At 37.6% G+C, this 18,290-nt stretch overlaps 1 protein-coding gene across 7 annotated transcripts in view; it reads right to left on the bottom strand.

Annotated features, from left to right (window-relative positions):
* Window positions 1-8,787: 8,787 nt before the first annotated feature.
* Window positions 8,788-18,290, bottom strand: part of Zmym4 (zinc finger, MYM-type 4) — a 158,819-nt gene continuing 149,316 nt past the window's right edge. For 6 of the 7 annotated variants that reach the window (XM_013519643.1, XM_013519642.1, XM_013519645.1 and 3 more), the window contains 4 exons: window positions 15,798-15,909; window positions 14,177-14,425; window positions 12,069-12,198; window positions 8,788-10,734 (listed from right to left, as the gene is read on the bottom strand). In XM_013519643.1, the coding sequence (XP_013375097.1) occupies window positions 10,527-10,734; window positions 12,069-12,198; window positions 14,177-14,425; window positions 15,798-15,909 (699 nt within the window). In that variant the 3' untranslated portion in view covers window positions 8,788-10,526. The remainder of the gene's footprint in view (window positions 10,735-12,068; window positions 12,199-14,176; window positions 14,426-15,797; window positions 15,910-18,290) is intronic. The other variant, XM_013519646.1, reaches the window with a different exon arrangement.

Genomic DNA, 18,290 nt, shown 5'->3' with positions numbered 1-18,290 from the left:
AGAGGTCTACTAAGCAAGCATCTTTAACTTGATAATGACTAACACTGCCTTCCTGAATGGATATGCAGGGTTACATTTACTATTACTGTATGTAAGGCTTTTCAATTTTCTTACATTACTACTAACACTTGGTATTATCCCTTTTTCGAGGCACGGTTTTGCTATGCAGTTCTGGCTGACCTTGAACTCACTTTGAAGCCTAGATTGGCCTCAAACATGAAACAATCCCCCTGCCTCACCCTCCCAAGTACTGGGAATACATGTGTGCGTCATCACACCTAGCTGGCCAATTTTAAGGTTATAAAATCAGTTTAAAACAAGAACAATCCACAACAACAAAAACTGCCTCTCTGGGACCTGGAATTGAGACACCTGGTAAACAACTTAGCAAGAAAAAAAAAAGCACAACCACGGAAATCAAGAGCTAACTATAAATCCCAGAGAAACTAAAAACAACACAAAAGCAGCCTGGGACCCTAATCCTGGCTCCTGGGGAGGTGATCCTGTCTCTGCAAACACAAAGCCAGCCTGGAGAGGATCACAGGAGCAACACTGGATAGGCAGCACTGCCCCGAGAAAAGCCCCCAGTACCATACGCTGCAAACACAGCAAGGGTTTTTACTCTAAAAGTGACTCTCTACATGGCAGGCTAGAGTTGGAGAAGAGAATGATATAACCAGAAGCCATCTGGGGGAGGGGTTTATTGCTCAAGAATGAGCCGCTTCAGTAATCTGAAATCACGGGACAACTTCACTCAGGGTCTCTGGGGTGCCTGAGGGGGAGACAGCCACAGGAGAACCACGGAGAAGGTGCAGGCTAGTTGCAGATCCCTGGACAAGCTTACACAGCAGTGTGCTCTGGTTGTGAGAGCTCTGAGGTGAGAAGCCAGGCCAGCTGTGTGCTTTTCTGAGGAGCTGGGTTTGAAAGTGCTGACATTAAGTCCAGCAGTCTGTTCACCCTCCACCCACCTACTCCAGCACACGGCTCCGCGCTCTGTTTGCTTTTTCCATCTCCACTGTGATCAGATTCACCTTGGCTTGAACAGCTGCCACATCCTGGAGCGTGCAGACACAGAGGCCTCCGGGGCATGGGAGACACCTCATGAGCTCACAGACCGTAACACTAGTTGGAGACTTGGGGTACACAGAGGGACACAAACACGAAGAGCCACTCAACAAATACAGCCCTGAGGCAGACAACACACCACTGACCATGCCAGCGCGAAAGGTGCGGCAGGACTCAGTACCCACACAGCACAAGCAGGTATAGAAACAGAACAGGGCCTTGCTGTGACTCACTCCCCACACCCTGTCCCCACAGCTGGTGGACTCCAGTACTACAGCCCCCAGGAAGGATCCACTCACTCTAATGTATGCTATGTTGAGGAATTTTTTAGACTCCTTTCTCTTTTTGTTATTTTTGGGGGTTCTGGTTTCTTTTTTTCTGTCTTTTGCTCTTTATTTTTATTCTTTTTTCCTACTTTTTTCTGTCACTTTTAACTAATTCTACTAACCTTATTCTTTAATCAGATTTTTAAAATCTTTTTTCTTTTTCATCTTCCTCTTCAAATTTTACTTTTCATTTTCCCTTTCCCTACTCCTTCCATTTTTGTTACTATTAAGCTTAGTTGTTGCTTTTAGTAGATGTAATATAAGTCAGTGTTTGTTTTTCATTTGTGTTTATATTATTATTGCAGATCTCTTTCCCATTGTTAAGAGTGGTATAGTTGTAGCTCTTATTGGCTCTTTTTTTAGGTATGGGGAATCAAACTCAGGACCTTGCGCTTGCCAGGCAGGCGCTTGTGCCGCTGAGCTGTATCCCTGGGCCCTTACTGGTTCTTAGGGTATGTCAATAACTTGTTAATCTTTGACTATTATTATTGCTGATTTCTATTGTTAATGGTGGCACAGTTGTTGCTTTTAATTGGTTTTTACTGTATTCCAACATCTGGTTTGAATTTTTATCATCAACATCACTGCAGTCTACTTTCTTTGAGTGGTGCTGGGGATCAAACCTTCAGAAAAAGGTTAGACACTAAGAAGACACTCAAATATTATGCTGAGTAGACTCAAATATTATGCTGAAGAGGAGTATGAACACCAAAACATAAACCCAAGCATATATCACAGGAAGACAAAACCTAACTATGAAGATTTCCACAGTAGTGACAGAATTTTTTTACCCTAACTTATCTTCAACCCACAGTGCAGACACAATAGAAACATGAGAAAGCAAGGCAACCAGATGCCTCAAACCTCCAACTCCTCCAAAACTGATCTCATGGACACTGAAGTAGAGGAAGCTGCAAGCAAAGAACTCAAAATTCAAATGGTCAAAAAGTTTGAGAGATAAAAGAAACTTCTAAGCAAATGCATGTTGGTCAAGTTCGAAGATGTAATTGAACAGATAAACAATTTTACCAATGAAATGTTTAATGATTTTAAAGAAGAAACTGAGGTAAGCAAGGTAATACAAGACATGAATGAGCGAGGCATGGTGGTGCATGCCTATAATCCCAGCACATGGAGGCAGAAGGATTACTATGAGTTTGAGGCCAGAATGGACTATATCATGTGTTCAGCATCAGCCTGGACTATGTAGCAAGACCTCATCTCCAGGGGAAAAAAAAAAAAAGGACATGAAAGTCCACTTTGGCAAATAATTAGTATGAAAGAAAACAAGCACCGAGAGATGATATGAAAAACTAAATAAAGAGCCAGAGCCTGGCATGGTTGTGCACGCCTATAATCCCAGCAACTGGGAGACTGAGGCAAGAGGATCCCTGTGAGTTTGAGGTCAGCCTAGGCTACATAGTGAGTTCAAGGCCAGCCTGAACTACTGGTGAAACCCTATCTCAAAAACAACAACAACAACAAAAATCACAAAACAAAAACAAACTAAACAGAAAGCATGGTGGGCTGGGGATGTAGCTCAGCGGCACAAGCAGCTGCTGGCAAGCGCAAGGTCCTGAGTTCAATTCCTGGCACCGAAAAAAAAAAGAAAGCATGAGCAGCAGACTTAACCTATGTAGAGACAGTATGTCAGAAAGAGAAGACAAGGCAGATATAGTAGATCACAAACTCAATGGTAACCTAATAAGACTCTAGGCAAGGTGAATCTAACAGCTCTTGGTTGACACAAACAAAACACAAACTAAGAATTACAGGAATAAAGGAAAAATTAGAAGATAACTCAAAAAGTATAAAAGGTTTATTCACTGAAACTGCAGAAAAATTTTCCAAATCTAGGGAAAGAATTCACTAAGTACAAGAGGCATACAGAAACCCAAATAGATGTGACTAGAAGAGAACCTGTCTATGACACATCACAAAATTCCAAAAATTCAGTTAAAGGAGAAAATTCTAAAAGCTGTTAGAGAAAAATCGCAAGTAATCCATCTAGGCAAGCCCATCAGAATAACTGCAGGTTTCTCAGCACAAACCTTAGGGGCTAGGAGAGCCTGCTGTGATGTTTTTCAAAACCTAAGACAACTGTCAACCCACATTTTTCAATCGTTTCAAAACTATCTTTCAAATTTTAATAAAGGCTTTCCATGACAAAGAAATCCTAAAGAAATACACAACCACTAAAACAGCATTGCAGAAAATACTTAAAGGAATTGTAGACAGAGACAGGGAGGCGTCTGGTAACAAAAAGCCCACAGGGAAGTATACATTTAACTGGGAGAGGACACAAAAGGGAAAAAAAACCAGCACTAGAAAAATATACAATGACAGGATTCCATAAACACCTTACAATATAACTCTCAAAGTCAGTGGTCTGAATTTCCCAATCAAGAGACACAAGACTGGGGAACTAGATCAAAAAAGAAAAGACAACCAGATACTGCCTACAGGGGACACACCTCGTCCAAAAGGAAGTACACAGAGTGAAAGAGAAAGAATGGAAAACAATACTGCATTCAACTGTAGCCTGGAAACCAGCAGGAGCAGCTTTTCAAGGCAAAACTGATGAGAAGAGATAAAGACGGCCACTACACACGGGCAAAGGGAACAATTCAACATTAAGAGGAAACAACTGTTACACATGAACCCAATGTGCGTGCGCCCAATTTCATTAAAACAAACACCAAAACTACTGGACTTGAGGACAGACAGACATCAACACAATTATATGGGGGACTTCAACACCCCACTTTCGGATGAACCGGACAAAAGAAACTCAGTAAGGAAACATTAAACCACACCACTAAACAAGTGAATTTAACAGATCTAAAATGTTTCATCCAACAACAGGATACGTATTTTTCTCAGCAGAACACAGAACTTTTCCCAAAATAGACCATATCTTAGGTCATAAAGTATGCCTAAATAAATACCAAAGAACTGAAACAATCCCCTACATATAATCAGATCACAGAGGGATGAAGCTAGAATTAGTAAGATTACTCAAATTCTTTATGAATCAGCAGTTTTTTGCAGATTCTAAATATATGGTGGTTTTCAACAGTACAAGTATCTTCTTGAGCTTTATTAAACAAAATTTTTGAATTTTGATACAATAAAATTCTTTTGTTTACTGTATATTGTTTACACTTGGGGATTTTATGTAAGAAGTTTGTCTCTGCACTGTGATCACAGTAATATTCTCCTGTACTTCCCATTACAGTTTTACCTTTCACCTTCAGACAGCCCCTCCTCTTCTCCTCTGGTACTGGGGGTTGAACCAGGGTCTTTCATACTACATCCCCAGTCCTTTTTCATTTTGTGACAGGGTCTTGCTAAATAACTATGTTACCTAGACAGAATTCAAATTTGCAATTCTCCTGCCCCCACCTCCTAAGAGCTGAGATTACAGATGCGCACCACTGCTCCTGGCTTTACCTTTAGGTCTTTCAGTCATCTAGACCGCAATTTTGGGTTAGATGATACTTAGGGGTCTTGTTTCATTTTCTTCCATGTAAAACGCCAGTTTCTCACACATCTATTTAAAACACAGGGGAGAGTTTGTGTATTGTAGTAACCAAATACTTCTACAGTTTCACTGCTATTGTGAGTTTCAATTATGGACCTATGAAGTTATTGTTCTTTAGAAAAACACTTGAAATTCTTACAAATTTATTTTGTATATGAGAAATTTAACTTGAATTATTTTAATAATGCATTGATTCTCTTTTCCACATCTAGATGTTCACAAACACTTGAAAATGATTTAAAAATGAGTTTTTTCACCTTCTGATCTTTTTTTCTTATAGTTGTGAGAGAACTTCCCATTCGTTAAGTGTAATGGGACAGTGAACACAGTGAGTGTATTAATTAGTGTAGGGGCTTGGCTTTTTTTTTTCTTTAAAGAGAACAAATAACAATGCCTTAATTTAACGCAGTTTCCTTATGCGAAGGCCTGAGCTCTTAAATCCAGGAAATAAATAGGTGGCTCTGTCTAGGAAGTAAATGTGCTTCTGGTATGCTGCCCTTTCCTTACCAGCAAAACTGGTCTGCCATGACCACAATCACATTCAAGTCTATATGAAAGGAGAAGTAGAGGGGAACCACGCATCATCCCTTTTGAGGCCGGATTGTTATAAATTCACTTCTCCTTCCATACCATTGGTCAAAATTAGTTCCATGGTCACTCTTAATTTGCATGGAGGCCTGGAAGATACATTCTCTTCTCAAGGGAGCCACTGCTAGCTAAAATTCATGGGAAAGGAGTCCTGCTACTGAGATGAAGGAGGAAGAGGGATACTGCTGTACAGGTGTCTTGTTAATAAAGTGATCTTATATAACCAATACCAAGTAAAAGAAGTTTCACAGACTAAGGTTTTACCCCCAGTTAAAAAATAAACTCTATGAAGTTTGGCATGGTGGCACATGCATGTAATTCCACTTTGGGAAGCTGAGGCTGGAGGATCACAAGTTTGAACCCAGTCTGGGCAATTCAGTGAGACCCTCCATCAAAATAAAATAAAAATTGGCTTGAGGAGGGGTGTCTGCTTGAGTCTGTGGAACAGACTTGGACATGCGCCCGAGGGCCTGTCTAGGGAGCCAGTGGCTGCCAAGCAACTTGTAAATTTTCAATGGAAAGTGGGTATGGCTTTGAGCTTGCACAGCCGCAGATCTATTTTTTGTTTGTTTTTTGAGACAGGGTCTCACTATGTAGTTTAGGCTGACCTCAAACTCCTGGTGATCCTCCTGCCTTAGCCTCCTGAGTAATGGGATTGAACATGCATCACCATACTTGGCTCAGTTGCGTATCTCTTAAATATTCTTATGTTACAGTGATGCTAAAAATGACAAAGCATTTAGGCCAAATAAAGAAGTCTTTTGAAATGACAATCTTATAGCTTCAGAATTTCTATACAGAATTAAAGAACACTGCTGTTTTCATTGAAACTGTCTGAAAATTGATTATCTGATGGATAAGTTGATTATCTGGATATCATATTAAAAATAATGAATTTCATCTTCTACAAAAGAACTGCCTAAGAAATGATTTTACTGAATGAATTTGCACTTTTACTTCTCCATTTTTTTTACACAACAAAAAATAGGTAAGCAGGAATTAGTAGTAACTGATGCACAACTTTGTGAGTGTACTAGAAGTGACTGAATTGAACATCTTTTTTGTTTCGGTTTTTTTGAAACATGGTCTTACAATTCATGCTGGCCTTGAACTAACAATGTAGCCCCAAATTGGCCTTGAACTGATGGTGATAGTATGTTGGCCACCTGGGTGCTGGAATTACAGGCACGTACCACCATGCCTGGCCCTGAACTAAACAATTTTAAAGGGTGTACCCTGCGGTGTGTGAATTATACCCTAATTTTTAAAAAATCAGATAAATACTTGGAAAGAGACAAAAATAAAAAGAGTTGAGCATGCAGCTCAGTGTGAAGGCCTGGGCTCACAAAAAAAAAAAACAAAAAAATCCCTCTATGATATCTACTGCTATAACAGCATTTCTTCTCTTTCTCACTACATGTAGACAGAAATGCACATGTAGGGAACTACATCAATTGATTTTATGACACTGGTTATGACCAAGTGAAGACCCAGTGAAGAATTCATAATTTTATTATACGATAGTATTTAGTCGTACTTAGTATTTGATTCAAACCAGGCATAGTAGTATATGTCTACAATCCCACTTAATCAGGAAGCTGAGGTAGAAAGATCTTAAGTTCATAGCCAGCCTGGAAACCTAAGCAAAACCTTGTCTCAAAAAAAAAAATTAAAGAAAAGAAAAAAAGGACTAGGGAGGTAGCCCAGTGGGAAAGCACTTACCTAGCAAATACAAAGCTCTGGATTCAATCACCAGTGTCATACACACAATTCAAATATACAGAACTGACTGTTTTGCAGAATCCACAGTGGTGAATTCAGTAAAAATTCTTTGGGTATATTACAATAAAAAGACAGCTGACATGTGAAAGCCATGTGCCAGGAGCAATAGGAGCATGCAGGGATATTATATCTACCTTATATATGAGAAACTGAAGCTGAGAGAGGATAATTTATGCAGAGGGCAATATATGGGGTAATAGGTGAAAGACTAGACTCCAAAGCCTATGACTGTTCTAAGTAACAATGCCTCTCAAAAATTTTTCCAGTGATAACAAAGTATGAAAAGAGATATGACTAGTACAGAAGAATTAGAGGTATAATTGGTTAATGTTGTCGTAAAATTTCAACTCAGCACCATTAGTGTGCCTTTCATTCACATGGAAAACTAAAGTCTGAGTTTAATTTAAAAAACTGAGACGCATTTACATAAACTCCTTTTACGTTAAGACTTTTTTTGGAAGACTCCTTTACAAAATTAGGAATGCCACAGGACAGATAAAAATGGCCTATATGAAATTTGGAGATATATCTGTATAATACCAAACGACACTAGTGACTAAAGAAAATGCCAGTCTTATATTGCTAATTTAAATATGCATTTATACTTACTTAAGAATAGACATATTATTTATTTTAATCTCAATTTAAAAACTGTTAACAGCTGAACTGATACAAGCTTTATACATCTCCAAAAACTTTGCCTGAAATAAAATACATACATAACACTTGGTATTTCTAGCTGCTGGACTTTCAACATACATTAACTAAAAATGGAAAGAAGTTTTTTGATGAAAAAAGGGGAACTGAGGGACTGTAGTGAGACAGTATGCTTACTTGACCAAATAAAAATAAATTATTTCTTTTCTGAAAACTGTTCTTTTATTTGTAATTTTACTATCTGTTAGGTCATGCCAATAAGGTCAAATAGAAAAATATAGTTAAGATTCTCTCAAGACAAAATGAAAAAGAACTCACCCATCAAATACAAATATACTATTTTATTCTAAGGGAATATTTCTGTGGTTTCTGCAAAGGAAAAAAACCCAAAGGTGGTTAAAAACCAAAAGAACAGAAAAGAATGATTAGATGTTACTTTTTGTTTCTTTGACCTTTTTTTTCTTCCCAGGAAAAAAAATGTAATTTTATACACTTTCAATAAAATAAAAAAATGCAAATAATTAGACACAACATCAACAGCTATACTTATGAGGAATGAGGAATAACTAATCGGTATTTTCTCTTGTGGATCAGTTTAGGGTTTTGGGCAACCTGTGTACTAACATGCAGTTTAAATGCTGATATAGTCATTTATTTGGGTACTGGTTGTTCTCAGTTAAAAGATACAGATTTTTTTTGTTTGTTCTGGTATTTTATAACATTTTATCTATTATACTAACAATATTTGTTTTTCATACAACTACAGACAGGGAAAAATGTTAGTGTTTATACAAACCATAAAATTAGTATAGTGGGACTATTACGCCTGATGTTTCTGGATGGTTTATTGGCAGACTTATCAGACAATCCAATTCTTCCTCCAACTGAACAAGGTCTGGAAGTAAAAAGCTTTCCAGTCAGAAATGACAAACACAGATGGAATTAATCATACAGAATCAGGGCAGATTTACTTCTTTCACACAGTTTTTGGTAACAAAAATGAGATCCATTACAGGTAGAGGGAAAGATCCATCAAGTACACAATGTCAAAAGGCCCACTTTTAAATTTTTTGTAGTTAAATGACTTTCATTCGTTTAAAAAAAATAGCAATACTTGCCACTCCCACCTAAAATATGGGAAATACTGGAAAGTTTTTCAAGGTTAAACTTTTTCTAAGAAACTTTCTTACTTTTAAATTTAGGTTAGGTCACATTAACCTCAGCTAAACAGGTTCTGTGACTGGCTAACATCATAAAAGCTGTGATTCAAATTTTGTAGGGGAAACAGAATGGAGACGAGGGAGATGAACTGCTTTGCCACACACTCCTATGACTTGCAACCCTCATAGAACTACTAAAACAGCTAGAATTTGAAATAATGCTATGAGACCTCCTATGGATAAGCAAGACAATGTCTTTTTATGCTCACCCCAGAATCCCTATTTTTCAAGTTTCTTAGGGCAACAAAGTCATCATCCAAATGCTTTACACAGCAATCTACTAAGACCTTTTCTACCATAATTTGGATAGCTAAGTAATACTGTGTCTTAGTGGAATCATCCACAAGTTTGCCAAAGTTAAACGACTTTGTTTGAAATGACAAGGGCCTCCAAAAACTGGTGCAAAAAAGAAAAATGAAAGGAATCATTTGAAATAGGAAGCTAAAACAATGGGAGAAAAGCTGCCACTAGGGAAAAACAAAACAGAAGGAAAGCCCCCATTTCTGTGTGCCACAGCTGAGGCTATGAGACAGCAGCAATAAAGGCCTACACCCAGAGAAGCGGGTACCTTAGTGGGTTTTCTACGAACAGTTCAAGACACTTGGGGTCTAACGGGCTCCACAGATTTCTGTGTGCATAATTAGTTTGTGGAATATCATCCCCTTTATCCTAATCTACCCACATTCAGACCCAGAAAGTAAAGGGACACATTGCTATGTTAACAGCAGTGAAGGTCATTTTCCCTGATGTGAGGGGCCATAAAAGCACCTGAGGCTTCTATCCTTCACAGAATTGGCTTGGCAGTGAAAATCAAAATCAAGACCACTTCACTATCTTTTAAGAAAGTTGAGTACTTTTATTGGGTCTCCAAGTCTGGGTCCCATAGTCTTCACAGGATATTACCCTCAGCTCTGTACTGATTTCACCCCTGACTTTTATGGAGGGCTTACTCATGTAGCCTACTGTAGCCAAGGTCTCACTCCAAAGCTACCTCTCTAAGGTCTAAGGTTACTACGGTGGAGTTTTATACAACAATTTTCCTTAAAAATATTCCACAATTTGTTATTCCCAAACAAAATAAGATTATGCACCACTCAGAGAAATTGGTTAGTCATTCTGAAGATGTCTAAGAATTATTTCACTGCCAAAGAACATTTCTCAGTTCATATTCTTTCCTTCAATGTTTGTTTGTACATCCACACTGTGGTTCACGAGTCATCTGTTTCCCATTGTCTCATAACCACATCAACAGGACTTGGACTTATACATCGCTTGCCAGCAGCTGGATGCATTCACAGTTTGGTGCATACCAATGTGTATGAAAATAGGAACTTCACTTCCATCTTAATCTGATAATTCAACATCAGAGTCTTCAGATTTGGCTTTGGCAAGTTCTTCATGTACCTCCCTCACCATGAGAATACGTGTTAACATGGTGTCCAGGGTAGCAGGGTCTATCGGGAATGTGGAGTACCACATGGGGCTATTCGGGACACAGGAGCGCTCAGGCTGAAGATAAAACACATCATTCCTCTGCTTCACACTTTCAGAACTATCCACAGAAAACAGAAAAAAGAAAGAACATTGAGGATCATTCTTTAATATAATGGCTCTCACCTTTTCCCCACTGTGACTCATAGATAAACAATATACCCACAGGGCTAAGTAAGTCTTTAAGCATTTACCTCCGAGGAGTAACATGTAACATCTAACTCCGTATCTTTTGTCACACACCCAAGAAGTTACAATGGATTGGAAGTAAGCATGTTAACAGAAGGCAAACTATTAATCACAAACTTTAGCCCTTGTAGTAGTAACAAAAGTCTGAGAACCATATATCCTATGTCCCCAGTATCCTAAAATGAGACCTCTTTCTTGAGACAGGGTCTTGTTATCTAGTTCAGCCTGTCATTGAACTCACTATGTAGCCTAGACTGGGCTCAAACTCACAGAGATCCTCCTGCCTCAGTCTCCTGAGTGCTGGGATTACAGGTGTGTGCCACCAGGCCCAACAGCCTACAATGAAACCTAAGGGCACTATATACCAATGGACAAACACAGCCAGCATATTCCTTCAGGCAAAAAGTTCTTTCTTTACTATGGATCACAGAATTTTACAGTCAAAAACTTTCTCTAAGAGAATGACCAATTAAAAATTTTCAGTTCCTTAAAAGTTGTTTTTCTACTAAGTTTTTCTAGGTTTGGCAAAACAACCTGTCTTCAAAATTTCTTTACTACATAAATTTAGTCATCATGGGCCAGGGGGAATAGCTCCATAGCACAGCACCTGCCCGGCAAGCGCAAGGTCCTGAATTTGATTCCCAGTATCAAAAATATAAATAAGTAAATAAATTTAGCTATCACATAAAGGTTGAGCAACATTGTAAAGATCAAATGGTAGCAGTGATTCTTGCCTTTGAAGCATTTTTTTGAGGTTTTTTATTTTAGTGGTACATTTTAGAATACATAGTAACATTCATCATAGAGAATTTGTACCTGTACATGGTATATCTTGCTTCTTTTTTCCCCATTCTCTTCCCCTCTTTAGCCCCTCTTCCTTATTTACAAAGCTTTGTTTCCATTTTTTCCTTTCAGTCTTTTTTTCTTGTCCCTTCCTTCCTTTTCCCTTCCCTCCTCCCTTGTTCCCCTTCTCATTTGAACACTTTCCTGAAGAAACTTTTTTGGGAAAAAAAAATCAAGATAAGGCAATTTATTCCTTAGCTGAAAATCTAGTCAGGTATGAGAATGAAGAAAAAAAATGAAACTGGAGGAAAATTTGTAAGGTTACAGGCCAGCTACATTTCTGATGTTCAAGCATTTAAAATCCAACCTATGTTATCTGAGTTTTGAGATGCACTGTACCTAGCATGGAGGACAGTCACTTACCATTTTGACAGATAAAACTCGTAAAGTCGAACTGGGCATCTCAGTGGGTTGTCAGTATTCTCTGCCATCTCCACACCCACTGGAACCTCATCATCTTCATTTCGTTTCCTTTTGCCAATAGTGAGTTTATCTTAAGACAGGAAATGATAATCAAAGGGTTATTTTAGAAAGGTCTCTTATTCTTCAAGTCTCAAGAGACCCAATAAGCTTTGCTATATTGTGAGAACTTTGCCATTCCTCTTTCGGTCAGTCATTCACTCAATAAATATTTACTGGGCTCTTGTGGAGGTATGGAACATTATTCTAAGCAATATATTTATGACACTAAACAAAATGAAGTCTTATATTGTGAGTAAAGGCACACTGCTTAGGAAAAATTCTCAGTAGTTAATCATTTGATAAAAGAAGAACAAACCCTTTCTCACTAAAGACTTCTGCAGAGGCCAAGAGTTATTAGAAATAAACCAGTATGAAAACATGGAAAACTGCCTGCTTCTTTCCTACTTTTCCATTCAACCTTTAAGAAAATGTTAGGTGGACCTGAGAATCCAAGGGATAAGGTTTTCTTCTGCTTTGTATCTTTGTTTTTGTTTTTGGAGACAGGGTCTTGCTAAATTGTCCAGGCTTGGCCTTGAAACTTGAAATGTTTCCACCTCAGGGCCATCACACCACACCAGACTTAACAGCTGCTCTTGATTGGTTTAGGAATTACCTCAGTTTCCTATGTCATTCTTTACAAAACTCACGTTCTATTTAGAGGCCACTTACACAGAAAGACTGACCATTAATTAGAAAACAAGTGGAACTTATTACCAACCTTGTCAAACACCTAATCAGAAATATTCCCTGAGTATCTATTCTTCTTCTAGTATCAATTAAGAGTACAAAGTGGATTAAGGAAACTAAGAAAATAGGACAAAAACAATTAGGTGAAAGAGACAACCTTAAATACTTTTTAAAGTAAAGGGGCAATTTGAAAAAGTTTATATGAAGTTGCACATCACAATTATTTACAGATTTTAGCTTCAGAAATTTTAAATTTTCACCAGGTGCAGTAGGGTACATTCACTACTCAAGAGTCTACGGCAGGAGGATCATGAGTTCAAGGCCAGCCTGACAACTGAGACACTGCCTCAAACAACAACAAAAAAACAAATTTTCACATTCACAAAACACTCTTAGGACAACTCAATTTTGAGACTTTCAGAATTTAAGGTTCTGGTCAAAATTAATAAGCTGAATTTCTAGTTCTATGCAACTAGAAATATTACAGTGGTATCTTGGTTCATGAACTCAACTTTCTCCATCTGGCTGCAAATAAAGAACTGTGTAAGAACCGAATCAATTTCCCCATCAGGTCAGCACTGTTCAGCTCTCATCCAATTCAGTTTGTGACCAGAACTGTGGAAAGAATCAAGCTTGTGAACCGAGGTACCACTGTATTTATTTATTTTTATTTTGAGATACTGTCTTGCTATGTAGTTGATGCTGGCCTTGAACTTACTTTGGAGCCCAAGCTGGTATCGAATTCACAAGGATCCTCCTGCCTCAGCCTAGTGAGTGCTGGGATTACAGGTATGTGCTGCCATACCTGGCCCAAAATATTAATTTTAAAATATTAAAAATAAGTTATTAATAGTCTTTAAATTAGAAACCATCTAATAAAACTACTACTGCTGACTTTAGTCTACTGTGTAAACACAGTATACTGTAGGACAGCTTTTAAGGTTTTCAGAATTTTATAATATTAACTAAAAAAAGTGTTCTGGTCTAGAAAATATTTAGAAACAACAGACTAAACATTAAATGTTTATTTTAACAAGCAATTAACTTATCTGGTGACTGTAAATCAGTGAGTCTCAACCTGGTTGTGCAGTTAAATTCCCTAGGTTTTAACATAGATTATTTCGGTTACATGCAATTAAATCAGTACTTCTAATTTAAAGGCCAATAAAAGCATACTCAAGAAAGGGATTCCAAGCCTTTAACCTACCCTTGAAAATAAAGAAAAACACCTAATATTAAAAGAACGCTACAACACACCTTCCTATGTCTAGAACTTACAATTACTTCTCCGCAATAATAGTATGTCACAGACCACCACACACCTGGTTCTGACTCTTGCTTCTGTAAAGGTGGGAAGAACCTCAGATATGTCATCTTGGTACTGTACTTTAGAGTTCTGGTCCGTCTCATCACATGGGCAAAGGAAAGTTTCAAGTGCTCAGTAACATTCTTTAGTTGAAAGTATTTGGTATTGAAAAAAAGGAGGGTGTTTAAGAGGACAATTGGCGAATAAGCGCCCAGCTGTTTGCATTCCCACAAATGCTCTTCTTCAATACGAGAGAACATGTAACCTAGACAGAGGAGGGGGAAGAAACATTACTGAGCTCCTGCTACACAGAGCTACATAATCTCTCAAATTCTAGGACAGGGAGATATGAAAGGAAAGAATGACTGTGCCTCTCTTTTCTTTTCAAACAGAAGAAATACCATGAAGAGAAAGGCAGAGTACTCTATCTAAGAAGACACTGAGTGCACTCCTGAAGAGTGAACTGTTCCAATCTATTATTATTTCAGATTAGGTGATCTCCCTGTGAAGGGCAAGAGAGCATATATTTTAAGCTTTCTGGGCTACAGAGAATCCAAACAACTTGCTGTGGAAAATAAGGTGCCACAGAGGATACATAAAGCAAAGAGACTGGCTGTATGCCAGTAAACTTTATAGATAAATTTGAATTTCATATACTTTTCATGTCATAATACGTTGCTTCCGTAGTTTTTTCCAACAACTTAAAAATACAAAATTAACTTTTAGCTCATGGACTACAAAGACAGGAAAGAGGCCTGATGTGGCCCACGGGCAGTAATCTGCAGTCCTGTCATGATCGTTAAGCTTTACCGTCAGCTGGCTTGGTAGCTAAGCTCATTAGAAGGCAGACAGTCCTCTCTACCACCCACTCTTATTTTAAATTTATATTAACAGTAATGATTTATCTAAGATTTTTCTTGATAAGTAGAGGTATTATGGAAGAATTCAAAGAAGTGTACCTTTAACTGCACTTTCCTCATGATGCCCCTTAAATGCAGGTCTTTTCTAATGTTCTCTCCTCAATCTTCTTTGTTGCTGCTTCTGCATTCTATTCTTGGGAGATTACCCACAAATGTAACTATGATTTCCAAATCTACTTCTGTAGCCCACTCTCTGAATGCTAAGTGCATCAAAACACCATGATGCTTAGAATGCTTCAAAGGTGCTCAGCAGTCCAACAGAAAGGGAAATTATATTCCTGAGCACCACACTCAAACATCCAATCACAGCCAAGGAGCCTGAAATGAAGAGTGAACTGTACACTTCTTTGACATCAAAAGGTCAGAGATAATTCAAGGATAAAGACAGTTCAGGGAAAAGGTACTTGAAAAGGCCCACTGCTATCAAGTAGAATATGTGGCAATGAATGGTAGTGTCTGTAGCCTTACTGACACTACCAAATGAAAGTTTCTAGAAAGATAAATATAACCTCAGTTACTTTTATTTTCAGCAATCACATGCACTGTATGGAAGTTACAGTTTCCTAAAAAATTCAACAACAAACCAAAGACTTTCTTCTCACATATATTATAAATTAGGACTAACATAACATAGACACAATGTTTAAAAAGATACTCACAAAACACAAGCAGTTTTTATAAAGCATATCATAAAAACAAAATAAAAATCCTTATTACCATTAGGAAGTATTGTGGGTTCCCATATTTTCAAAAGTTTGGTAAGTTCAATCATAAATCTGGAATAGGGCTCAGTAAAAATGTTATCTATCCTACCATTTTCAAACAGGTACTAGAAGAAAAAAGAAATATACATACATATTAATACAAAGAAAACACATTTAGAATATAGTTTTCACTTCATTTTTCCCCTTAGATATAGTGACTGAAACACTTTAAGTATTTTAATGATACGAGACATAATCAAAATATATGGTGAATATTCAAGTTTTTTAAAAAAATGTATTACAGTAAAGGACACAATGCCATTAACTACTCCCCGTACTTCCCCTCATTTCAAGCACACTTATCCCATTGTTCCTGCCACTTTCTGAAGCAGTTCTGGAAGGCCTCTTTCATGAGTGTCTTTATAGGGTGTGGTAAAAAAAAAAATATGATAAATGCTGCTCCCCAATGTCATCCAATGGAAAGGCAGGCTCATAAAAACATTATGGTGTGTCCTCATCTACCTTATTAACTGGTCTGTCACCTTGTGACTTCTGACTCTTCTCCACAGACAAAATGACCATGAAAAGTAAATGTTTATAATTCAATCAGAACTCAAGGCAACAACAGTACAACTAAAAACACTCATGAATGATAATGTGTCTTTTATTGTAATACATTTTTACAAAATTTATATATTTACTCTACATACTATCGCTAACAGTATGAGGAGATTTAATCTTTCAAATATTTATTGGTACAATTTTCCTTGATTACTCTTCAGTACTTTTTAATATCTGGGAGACAGCACAACATAGTGACTAAACTCTGACACTGTACTTACTACATGCAAGCCTTTAGGCAAGTTATTTTACCTTTGTGTGCCTCAGGTTCATCAATGGGAAATGCTTTAATAATTTCTACACTTTATAGGGTGTAGAAACAAATAATGTATGCAATGAGTTTACCTTAACACACAGCATACATAGTAAATGATCATTAGGTATTACCTGGTACATTTTGTCTATAAAGCCACATTTTATTATATTTTTCTATTACTTGCCTATTTGTATCTTTTGCCAGTTTTATTATTATCACATGCTTTACTGATTTATAGGTACTTTCTGCATATGCTGGACAGTAATTTTTGCTTATGGATGGTAACACCATGATCTAAAAAAATACTTAATTTGAGCTGGGTGTGGTGGCATATGTCTGTAACCCCAGCACTCAGGAAGCTGAGGCAGGACTATCATAAGGTTGAGGCCATTCTGGGCAACACAGAGAATTCAAGGCCAGCCTGAACAACCTGGGCTTCAACAACAACAACAAAATACTACTCTGGGTTCCAACAACAACAGAAATAATTTGAGTGAAGCATGGCAAATAGAAATAAATCAGATGGCTAATGGGACTACTATTGCCTTAATTTATATAGAGGGCAATTTGTTAATGTGTAGCACAAAACTAAAATAGTTTGTCTTTGCTCCAGAAATTCCACTGTCAAGCATTTATCTCAGCCAGGTGTGCTGGCACACACTTATGATCCTAGAACTCGGGAGGCTGAGGCAGGAGGATTGCTGCAAGTTCAAGGCCAGCCTGGGCTACAACAAAGTGAGTTCTAGGTTAGTCTGAACTGAATAGTGAAACCCTGTCTCAAAAACACACACAAAAAGAATTTATCTCAAAGATATAGCTTGTGTATAACGTGTAAAATGATATGCACTAGCTGGGTGTGGTGGTGCAGTGCTAGCACTGTGGAGGCAGAGGCAAGAGGACTGCTGTGAGTTCAAGACCAGCCTAAACAATATAGTGAGACCCTGTCTCAAAAAACAAAAAATCCAAACAAACAAAGATATGCACCAAAGCACCACTACAGAAAAAAACTCAGAGGGTAATGATAAAAAGTAACATTGTTTTATGTATTTATCGTACATATGTATATATCATAAATGTACATACGTGCATGATACAAAGCTGTTTATTCATTAAGTAAAACAAAGAGTTTATAAAAACATGAGCCAGACATGGTGGCACACACTGGTAATCCCAGCACTCGGGAGGCTGAGGCAGGAGGACTGCTGTGAGTTCGAGACCAGCCTGGGCTACAAAGTGAGCTCAAGGTCAGCCTGAACTACATAGCGAGACCCTGTCTCAAAAAGACAAACAACAACAACAAAACATATGAGCACGCCTGTAATCGGGCCAGTCTGAATTACAGAGCAAGGTTCTGTCTCAAACCGCACCCCCTGCAAAAAAAAGAGAAATTTTTTTTTTTTGTTTACATTTTCTTCATTGTCCCTTTTCTAACTAAAAGTTAAAGTAAAAGTCAAAATATTGGTACTACACTAAAATTTTATTTCTTTATACTCTGCCTCATACTTTGTTTCTTTATACTCTGCTGTATACTTTGCCGAAAATTTTCTTATACTCAGCATAACTATTTTCTTTTTTTTTAATTTTAAAGAGAAAAAACAGTAACAAAATAACAAAGACAGAAATAAAACG

Source organism: Chinchilla lanigera, unplaced genomic scaffold (assembly GCF_000276665.1).
Source record: "Chinchilla lanigera isolate Chin_1 unplaced genomic scaffold, ChiLan1.0 scaffold00051, whole genome shotgun sequence".
Classification (NCBI taxonomy): Eukaryota; Metazoa; Chordata; class Mammalia; order Rodentia; family Chinchillidae; genus Chinchilla; species Chinchilla lanigera.
Note: the sequence above shows the minus strand (reverse complement) of the source record. Positions and strands in the feature narration are given on the sequence as shown.